Source organism: Triticum urartu, chromosome 6, assembly GCF_003073215.2.
Source record: "Triticum urartu cultivar G1812 chromosome 6, Tu2.1, whole genome shotgun sequence".
Taxonomy (NCBI): Eukaryota; Viridiplantae; Streptophyta; class Magnoliopsida; order Poales; family Poaceae; genus Triticum; species Triticum urartu.
In genome coordinates, this window is record NC_053027.1 from 202,751,274 (window position 1) to 202,762,385 (window position 11,112).

Sequence of the window (11,112 nt, forward strand, 5' to 3'; positions counted from 1 at the left end):
AAGGAATAAACTTTATTTTTTGTTTGGGAACTGCCTATGATATATCTATGCATGGAAAGTATTGGAACTCTAAGTCATTTTCGTTGGTGGACCTCTCAAAATGTTTTTATCTCTAAGTTTTTCGCTTTGAGTTCTCGCACCTCTACAAATCCCTACTCCCCTCTACAAAGGGCCTTTCTTTTACTTTATGCGCGCCCTGGTGGGTTGTGACCACCTCAAGTGCCCTCCGGACCGCCTCTTTGCTCTACAAATACCCAAATATTCCCAAAACCCTAGGGGAGTCGACAAAATATTCATCTAGCCGCCGTAGAGTCCAAAACCACCAGATCCAGTCTAGACACCATCTCGAATGGGGTTCACCACCTCCATTGGTGCCTCTCCGATGATGCGTGAGTAGTTCTTTGTAGACCTTCGGATCCGTAGTTAGTACCTAGATGGCTTCATCTCTCTCTCTCTCTTGATTCTGAATACAATGGTCTCTTGGAGATCCATATGATGTAACTTTTTTTGCGGCATGTTTGTTGGGATCTGATGAACTTTGAGTTTATGATCAGTCATATCTTTTTATATCCATGAAAGTTATTTGAGTTTCTTTGATCTCTTATATGCATGATCTCTTATATCCTCGTATTTCTTCTCAGATATTTGGGTTTTGTTTTGCCAACTTGATCTATTTATCTTGCAATGGGAAGAGGTGCCAGGTAGTGGGTTCGATCTTACGGTGCTTGATCCCAGTGACAGAAAAGGGAACCAACAGGTATGTATCATTGCTACTAAGGATAAAAAGATGGGATCTATATCTACGCAATAGATAAATAGATCTTGTCTACATCATGTCATCATTCTTATTGCATTACTACATTTTTCCTTGAACTTAATACACTAGATGCATGCTGGATAGCGGTCGATGTGTGGAGTAATAGTGGTAGATGCGGGCAGGAGTCGGTCTACTAATCTTGGACGTGATGCCTATGTAATGATCATTGCCTAGATATCGTCATAATTATTTGAGGTTCTATCAATTGCCCAACAGTAATTTGTTTACGCACCATTTGTTATCTTTCTCGAGATAAGTCACTAGTGAAACCTACGGCCCCCGGGTCTTCTTCCTCATATATTTGCTTGCGATCTACTTTTCCTTTGTGATTTTATTAAGATCTATTAAACCAAAAATACAAAAATACTTTGCTGCACTTTATTTTATTTGTAGTCTATTATTTCAATCTACTACAATTTTCTGGCATCGTTACCCGAAAGGGATTGACAACCCCTTTAACACGTCGGGTTGCGAGGTGTTGTTATTTGTGTGCAGGTGATGTTTATGTTGTGTTGATTGGTTATCCTACTAGTTCGATAACCTTGGTTTCTTCACTGAGGGAAATACCTACGGTCGCTGTGCTGCATCATCCCTTCCTCTTTGGGGAAATACAGACGTAGTCCTAGCAGACAGGAGCTTTTCTGGCGCTATAGTCAGAGAGCAATCAGTATGTCGACGCACGGTCGACGGGTCAGCACTCGAACCGGGGGATTCTCGGCATGGGCGTCAAGCCGGTGAGACCCACTGGCTCCACCATCTATCCCCTCGGCGACCGGTGATCCACTACCCTCTTCCTTTTTTCCTTTTTCCTCTTCTTCTACTTATTCATTTTTTTCAATTTTTTTCTTCTTCTAATTATCTAAACCTAAACCTAGCACTAACCTAATACTACCACTAATCTAAACCTATTAATAACACATAAACCTAAACAAAAATAACAGTAGAAAAAAACAAAAATCACCTTGGCTCCGGGGGGGGGGGGGGGGGGGGGGGGGGGGGGGCGCCGCCGGGGGGGCGGGGCGGCGAGCCGGGTCGGGACGAGCGGCGGGGGCAGTGAGGCAGCAGCGTTCGGTGTCAGCGTCGGTGATGTGAGGTAGAGGCCTCGGGCGGCGGCGCGCGGGGGCGAAGGAGGGGCATGGGGCGAAGGAGGGGCGAGGAGGCGATGGGCGAGGCGAGGAGCAGATGGTGACGGGGTGGGGCGGCGCCGAGGACGGCGGATGGCGGCGGGGCACGTCAGGGCATAGCCCGATCCAAAACAGGATCGGGGGTGGGGCGCCGGGGCGGCGGGGCGGGGCACCGAGGCGCCGGGGTGGCGAAGTGGCGGGGCCTGGGGGGGGGGGGGGGAGAGCGGGGGGGGGGAGAGGGGTGGGGCGCGGGCGCCGACCCTATTTCACTTAGGGCACAGCTCTTTGCGTCTGCTAGCAGACTGCAAAGAGACTACCTAGTGGGGTGGGGCCGGGGGAAAATGGTCATTAAAACGACCACTTTCTTTGCCGTCAGTCAGCGGATGTCAAAGAAAGTGGCCATTAGGTCGTTCTCGGTAGTCCGCCACCCACCTTCTTTGTCGTGTGCTAGCTGACGGGAAAGCTTCTATGCCATCAGCTAGCGGACGACAAAGAGCAGGCTGACGACAAACACCCTCTTTGTCGTCCGCTCTTTCTTTGCATTCAGCTTTCCTTAAGCTGATGGCAAAGACCTTCTTTGCTGTCAGCTAGCGGACGACAAAGAGCTAGCTGACAGCAAAGATCCTGATTCTAGTAGTGAAGGTGACAATGATTGGGATTCTTTCCAATGATTACCGTAGTTTGAGGAGTTCATGTATTCACTAAGTGCTAATGCTTTATTCCGGTTCTCTATTAAAAGGAGGCCTTAATATCCCTTAGTTTCCATTAGGACCCCGCTGCCACGGGAGGGTAGGACAAAAAATGTCATGCAAGTTCTTTTCCATAAGCACGTATGACTATATACGGAATACATGCCTACATTATATTGATGAATTGGAGCTAATTCTGTGCCACCCTAGGTTATAACTGTTGCATGATGAATGCCATCCAACATAATTATCCATCACCGATCCATTGTCTACGAGTTCATTTCATATTGATCTTTGCTAAGTTACTTTTTCGTTGCCACTGTTGCGATTGTCACAAAACTATTGTTGTTACTTTTGCCACTATTACCGTTACTTCCATACTACTTTGCTACTAAATACTTTGTTGCAGATATTAAGTCTTTAAGGTGTGGTTGAATTGACAACTCAGCTACTAATACTTGAGAATATTCTTTGCCTCCCCTTGTGTCGAATCAATAAATTTGGGTTGAATACTCTACTCTCGAAAACTATTGTGATCCCCTATACTTACGGGTTATCACAGATAAACTAGTCGAAGCCCTCCGCTTCAAACCACACAGTCCCAAAGTAAATTCTAGGGTTGTGTTCGATCCGCTCCTCCCTAGAGGAAAGAACCAAGGGCACTTGGTCAGAGCTGATGCGTGTTTCCATAATCAACATGCATAAAGGGAAGAGAACTTCCCAGTCAGGCGAAACAAAAACCCTATCCAGAACGCTAACTTGTTTGGTAACACTGGTGTACCTCATACCAGATCTGGCCACTTCTCTAAATGCCATGGAAGCAATGGGGGCATCAACATGTTGACCTGAGGCCAATCGATGTTCGCATTTTTCTTTTCTGCCCCCGAGCATATCAAGTTAAAATCGCCGCCAACCACTATTGGCAGCATGCAAGCAGTAGCCTCAACTGCTTTGGCCTCAAGTTCCCCAAATAACTCGGCTTAATGTGAGTGATCAGTTGGGGCATAGGCCACCAACATTTCCCACCAAAGAGCGTGGCCCGATGCTTAATAGCATGGCCCGATGCTTAATAACTGCACTAAGGGGGAAAATATCGGCGTCCAAGGAGACAATCTCATAGCACAGTCTTTCTTAAACCCCAACCACATACCCCCAGAATGGCGATGAGCAGACACCTAGCTCCAAGAAAAACGCTCCAGGGGATTGATTGATAGCATATCGCGAGAGTTGAAATCAGATTTAATCGTATCCTGTAATGCCACTACATCTAGGCCAACCCGTTGAATGTACTAAGGGTACGCCGGCCAACATGTCGGAAACCCCACATATTTCAGAAGGTATAGTGCATCAAATAATTCTATTGAGTAAGTAAGCTCCACGGGAGCTCGCCGATGTCGCCACATGCCTAACCTTGCAAACGGTGGGGCGGGGAGGTGCTTGTGGCCCCTGCCATGGCTCGTCTTCCCCTAGAGGCTAGACGGCACCACAGCGGCATAAACAGTGACCGCAGCCACTGGTTGCAAGGTGAAAGCGGATAGCTGGCTTAGCAATGGCTCAGAGCGAAGAAGGGATAAAAAATCAGAGTTATTAGCACCCCTACTCCCCGCCCAAGGTCAACAACGTTTAGGGTTTAGGGACTGTAAAACCCTGGAGTGTGAGAGGCAGTCAGATTTTAAGCACTCACGACATCATATTGTTTAAGCAAGTTTGGCATATTTTAGATGAAAACAACCGAGAAACCTTGTGCCTTTCTCTGGTATTGAAAGCACAACTCACCGCAAAAGCTCCATGTAAAGTAGGGTCTACTATATTGTCCTTGTACATGTATTTGTATACGTATATAATTGTAATTGTGATCATCTATATATTGACACATGAGGCTGGATGTCAACTACCCACGCAAAACCCTAGACCCTATGTTTCAACTTGGTATCAGAGCAGTCGCCGCCGCCGCAAGTCCCTCGCGCCTCCGCCCGATCCTCTCTTCCGTGTCGCCACTGCGTCTTGCTAATTCACGTACGCGCATACGCAGGAATCCATCTAGCTGCTTGCTAGCTAGCTAGCTTTGCCCGTATGCTGCCGCCGCTTCCGATCGCTGCTGCTGCGCGTGCCATCTTCCACGCCACCACCGCGTCTTGCTCCAATCACTGCTGCTGCGCGTGCCATCTTTCGCGCCGCCGTCGCGTCTTGCTCCGCTGTCGCCGCGCGCCGCTCCATCCGCGCCGCCGCTGCGATGTCATCTCCGCTATGTCCGTCGGCCAAACTGCCGGCGCCCTCGTCTCTTCCCCCGTCTCCACGATCCCCACCGCGCTCGCCATCTCGACGATCTCCGTCTCCCTCGGTCGCCACAACTTCATGCTCTAGGGGGGCATCACCAGCATTGTTCTTGTCGGTGCCAACCTCCACGGACACCTCGATGGCACCAAGGCGGCACAGGCCAAAACACTCATTGTCGGCACCGACAACGCTGCCACTACCGTCACCAACCCGGAGTACCACCAATGGTGGGTTCAAGATCAGCGCGTCAAGGGGCTTCTTCTCACCTCCATGGAGGAGGATATTGCATGTCAACTCATTGGCTGCGAATCGGCGCATGCGGTGTGGACAGTCTTCGCCGCCATGTTCGGCGCCCAGAGCCGCGCAAATGTCTGCCACATCTGGCGGCAACTTCAATCGCTGAGGAAGGACGATCTGTCCGCCGTGGAATACATGCACAAGATGAAGGCCCTGGCCGACACTATGGCCGCCGCCGCCGGCTCTCCGATCCGCGATGATGAGCTTATCGATCACATCCTCACCAGCCTTGGCTCCGCCTACAACTCCATCGCCGCCTCCTTGGGCGTGAGTAACGCACTCATGCCCTACTCTAGGTTTTACTCATTGGTTCTGTCCTTCGAGGTGCTGTAGGCACAGCAGAGTGCGGTGGAGGGGTGGTCTCCCTACGCAAACGTCGTGACCCGTTCGGGTTCGTACGGTGTGGGCGGATGCGCGCCCTACTCCGACCCCTATCCCTCCCAAGGAGGGGGGCACCTGGCTGATGGACAGGGCCAGCCAGGGCAGAGCCGCCAGGGCGGTAATGGCGGCAACACCGGCGACCGTGACCGCAACACTGGTTATGCCGGCAATGGCATGCAAGGTGGAGGGGGCAACACCGGCAACAACGGCGGAGGAGGTGGGCGTCGCAACCGCTGGAGTCCTCGGTGCCAAATTTACAAGAACTCGGGCCATGAAGCCGACAACTGCAGCAAGCGCTATGATCAGGATCACAACTCCCGCTCTGCCAACTCGGCTTGCACCAACATCGTCGACTTTCCTTGGGTGCTGGATACTGGGGCTACGGATCACTTGACTAATGATCTTGAGCGCCTCCAGGTTCACGAGCGCTATGACGGCAAGGATCAGGTTCAGGTGGCCAATGGTGCAGGTTTGTGTATTTCACACATTGGTCATTCGCGTTTACCCGGTTCATCTCTTAAACTGCGTAACATCCTTCATGTTCCACAAATTAGCCAGCATCTTCTCTCTGTTTATCGTCTTGTTTGTGATAATGACCTGTTTGTTGAATTTCACCATCGTTTTTTCCTTTTTAAGGTCAAAGCAACCAGGCGCGTCATCCTTCACGGTAGATGTTACGGGGGGTCTATTCGGTCCCCTTCGCTCGTGCATCATCTTCATCATCTCGCCATGCCTCCTCCGGTGTTCGAGTTTCGTCGTCGCAATGGCATCAACGTCTTGGTGATCCTACAAATAATGTGGTCACTTCCATTGTTCGAAGTCATGAACTTCCGTGTTCTAGTTCAAATAACTCATCGTTAGTTTGTGATGCCTGTCAGTGTGCTAAGAGTCATCAGCTACCTTATTCTACTTCGTTTCATATCACTACTGTACCTCTTGAATTAATACATTCAGCTGTTTGGGGTCCCGCTCTTGCTTCGTCGGGAGGGTACACGTATTATGTTAGTTTTATTGATGAATACACGCGCTTCACCTGGATTTATTTGCTTAAACACAAGTCAGATGTTGAGTAAGTTTTCTACAACTTTCAGGATCATGTCGAACGCCTTCTGGATTATAAAATCAAGGCCGTTCAGTCCGAGTGGGGTGGTGAATACCACAAACTCCATCGCTACTTTCGACGCACGGGCATCTCTCACCGAGTGTCATGTCCACATACCTCTCAGCAAAACGGTATTGCCGAGCGCAAACACCGACATTTGGTTGAGACTGGCCTTGCCTTGCTTGCACACTCCTCTCTTCCACTTCGGTTTTGGGATGAGGCTTTTCTTACGGCATGTTACCTCATCAACCGTATGCCCACTCCGGTTCTCAACAAGGACACACCTCTGTTCCGTTTGTTTCATGTTCAGCCCAACTACTCCTCCCTTCGGATTTTTGGGTGTGCTTGCTGGCCCAGTCTCCGCAAGTACAATGCTCACAAGCTTGAGTTCCGTTCCAAGATGTGTGTCTTCCTTGGCTATAGTCCTTTGCATAAGGGCTATAAGTGTCTTGACCGTACCTTCAGTCGGATATACATCTCTCGTGATGTTGTTTTCGACGAGACGGTGTTTCCTTACTCCCAACCCGGTGTCTTGGTTGATCCTGCTTCTCTTGAACATGCCCTCACCTTTCCCTCCGATGAACCGGTTCTGGATGTCCATGTGCGTAAATATGACTTGTCCTATTTGTCACATAACTTGTCCTCTGCAGGTGCTATTGTTTTCAGTTCCCCTCAGGTAAATGTTGCTACTCCGCTGCTTCCTGATGAGACCAATGTGCATACTCAGGACATGCATGTCATGCCGCCCGAGGCAGGCACGACTGGTTCGCCACCCTCGCCCGATGCGTCTCCCGGGCCGCCACATTCGCCTGGGCTGGTCCAGCTCACCGTCGTCTCTCGGCCCGTGTCGCCTCTTATTGAGGTCTCCTCAGCCGCGACACCCTTGGCCGAGCCCTCGTCGCCGCCATCTTCTCCTACCGGCGATGCAGCTCCAGCGCATGCTATGGTTACACGCCATCGTGATCATACACGCAAGGAGAAGTCTTACACTGATGGCACGGATCGGTATGACTCTCGCCGCCGTGCCTTCTTCGCCACGCCGATTTCCCATCGTGATGCTCTGGGTGAACCTGCCTGGCGCGCCGCCATGTCCGAGGAGTTTGCTACTCTTCGTCACACTAACACCTGGGTTTTGGTGCCTCGGCCACCTGGTGTTAATATTGTGAGCTGCAAGTGGATTTTCAAAACCAAGCATCGTCCGGATGGGTCTGTTGATAAGCACAAAGCTCGTCATGTTGCTCGCGGTTTCACTCAACAGCATGGGATTGACTATGGAGATATATTTAGCCCGATGGTGAAGCCTGCCACAGTTCGCTTGGTTCTGTCTTTTGCTGTGTCTCGTGGTTGGAGCCTCCGACAGATTGATGTGAGCAATGCCTTTTTTACATGGGTTCTTGGCCGAAGATGTGTATATGCAGCAGCCACCTGGGTTCGAGGATGCCACGTATCCCTCTCATCTCTGCAAACTTCAGCGGTCTATTTATGGTCTCAAGCAGTCGCCTTGTGCCTGGTATGCTCGTTTGAGTTAGCGCCTTTTGCAGCTCGGTTTTGTTGCCTCCCGATCAGATGCATCTCTGTTCATCTTCTCTCAGGGTGCTATACAGATATACATGCTGGTGTACGTTGATGATATTGTGATTGCTGGCTCTACCCCCGCCGCGGTGGATCGTCTTGTGCAGTCGTTGTTTGCTAGCTTTCCCATCAAAGATTTGGGTCGCCTCGAGTACTTTGTTGGTTTGGAAGCGTCCTTTCATTCAGGGGCATGACCTTGATGCAGAAAAAGTATGCTTTGGACCTTCTTCATCGTGTCAACATGGAGAACTGCAAGGCCACTTCCACTCCGCTTGCTACATCCGAGAGTCTCTCACGTCATAGTGGTGCACTAGTGGGTAGAGATGACTCCTTTCGGTATCGCAGTGTGGTTGGAGCACTTCAGTATTTGACCCTCACTCGTCCTGATATCTCCTTCGCAGTGAACAAAGTGTGTCAGTTCCTGTCTCGGCCAACGGAGGATCATTGGGAAGCAGTCAAGCGCATTCTGAGATATGTCAAAGGTACGCTAGACATGGGACTACAGATTCGTAAGTCCAGATTTACCGGAGTGAGTATATTCACCGATGCAGACTGGGCAGGTTGTGTTGATGATAGGCGCTTTACTGGTGGTTTTGCTATATTTGTTGGACCCAATCTTGTATCTTGAAGCTCGAAGAAGCAACCCACAGTCTCGAGGTCAAGCACCGAGGCAGAGTATAAGGCATTGGCCAATGGCGCGGCTGAAGCCATTTGGATAGACTCAGTTCTCACAGAACTTGGAGTCCCACGGCAACGCACCCCTATATTCTGGTGTGATAACTTAGGGACAACTTACATGACGGCGAATCCAGTGTTTCATGCTCGGACTAAACACATTGAGATTGATTTCTATTTTGTGAGAGAATGAGTGGCTGCTTGTGAACTGGAATTCGGGTTTATTTCTACAGATGATCAATTAGCGGATGTATTTACTAAACCCGCTACTAGACAGATGCTAGATCATTTTAGAACCAATCTGAATCTTGTATGTAGTTCAGATTGAGGGGGCATGTAAAGTAGGGTCTAATATATTGTCCTTGTACACGTATTTATATACATATCTATATATTAAGATGTGAGGCTGAATGTCAATTACCCACACAAAAACCTAAACCCTGTGTTTCAACTCTCCGTTCCCTGCCATCCTACTGCTTCGATTAAAAAGCAGGGGTACGTCTGCAGAAACCCCTACACCCCCACGGTTGTTTTCGTCCGCCCTATGATCTGTGCACACGCGGACAAGGCAAAAATCTCACGCTTCTCTTGGGCTGCCCAATGATTTCTGCGCACGCACGCAAAGCAAAAAAATCTCATCCTGGCGTAGTGCGTTAGGCCAAAAGAACATCAAGAAAACGAATGAACCGAGCTCACACTACCAGCAGCCAGCAGGGGAATGCCGCCGTCCCTGTCCCTAGGAAACTGAGAGAGAAAGCTATCAATCCGACCCTGGGCTAGGAACCGGCCTGCTACAATCCAAACCATATACGTACATACTGTAGCAGCGTGCACCGTTCCGTGCAACATGTCTGGCCGAGCCGATCAACACTTGGAACCCACACCCACTTTTATAAAAAGGCTCCATCTGCCTGCTTGGCGCCACCAGCCAGCCATCAGTTCCTCACGCCAGAGCTCCGCGGACAAGAGAGTGACCACACCCGCGCAACAAGATGCCAATGGAGAGGTCGGTGTCGCTGGCCGAGAGGAGCACCGCCGCCGCCGCCGCGCCGGCCAACGACCTCCGCTGCCACAGCGCCTCCTACGCCGTCTCCTACGCGCCCACCAAGGTGCAGCGCGCCAGGAGCACAACCTCCCTGTCGCGCCCCGCGGCGGCGACCGCCGTGCAGCGGAGCAGCAGCACGAGGACCGTCTCCGGCGCCGGCCCCGGCCCCACCCCGGGGCTGAACCTCCGGTGCTACAGCGCCTCCTACGCGGCCTCCTACAAGCCTTTCTCCGACGGCGCCGCCCAGGCCAAGGGGCCCAACGCCGCCACCACCACCGCAGCCACCTGGTCCTCCGCCGGCCGCCGCTCCCTCAACCTGAGGAGCTACACCCCGTCCTTCTCCGCATTGGTCGACAACGAGGCCCCGGCCCCGGCCCCGGCCAAGACGGATGACGCGGACGCGGAGCTGCAGAGGAAGAAGCGGCTGGTGGCCTACAAGGTGTACGACGTGGAGGGCAAGGTGAAGGGGTCGGTGCGGCGCAGCGTCAAGTGGATCAAGGTCAAGTGCTCCCGCGCCGTCTACGGCTGGTGATGAGCCGGCGATCCATCCATCCAGGTTGCTCTGCCTCCGTCTGCTCCCCGGTACGAGCCGTTGTGCAGCTGAGCTAGTACAGTAGTACGTATGAGCGCGCGCGTGTTGATCTTCTTTGCCCTTGTGCTTCCTCCTTTTTCTTTCATCTTCTTGTAGTAGGATTTTTGACGGTATTTGATGTGGCATATGTACACTAGTGTGAGCGGCGCTTCTGCTCGTGGTGTCCTGCTTGTTGGCCACCGACAGAAGCTCGTCTGTGTTGTCCTTGTACATACGGATCCTTTCCTCCCCTTGTATCATCGTCTATCTGCTTATGTAATATAGACACTATGTAGAATAAGGTTGTGTCAGATGTAAATTACATACATACTGTTACTACTTCTAGACTACATACTGGCCATGTTTCTTGTGATTACTACTCAACTGACTCCACCGTTGTTTACTGAGGCTACGCTCCACTCTTCTCCCCTCCTGATTTTTCGTTTCTTTTTTAGCCGAAAACCGTAGAACAATTGTTCTATGTATTTTTTATACTTATTATATAAACATAAATAGTTACAGAATAATCAAGGCTGAAGCCAGCCACCTATCCCCTCCTGAC

At 50.9% G+C, this 11,112-nt stretch overlaps 1 protein-coding gene across 1 annotated transcript; it reads left to right on the forward strand.

Annotated features, from left to right (window-relative positions):
- The first annotated feature begins 9,806 nt into the window (after positions 1-9,806).
- LOC125512405 lies at positions 9,807-10,900 on the forward strand. The gene has a single exon (XM_048677501.1). It carries the CDS (start codon positions 9,927-9,929, stop codon positions 10,509-10,511), a length of 585 nt encoding a protein of 194 aa, XP_048533458.1. The 5' UTR covers positions 9,807-9,926; the 3' UTR covers positions 10,512-10,900.
- Positions 10,901-11,112: the final 212 nt, after the last annotated feature.

Bases quoted from the DNA above. Each gene is read 5' to 3' on its own strand.
- LOC125512405 (XM_048677501.1), top strand. From the start codon at position 9,927: ATGCCAATGGAGAGGTCGGTGTCGCTGGCCGAGAGGAGCACCGCCGCC.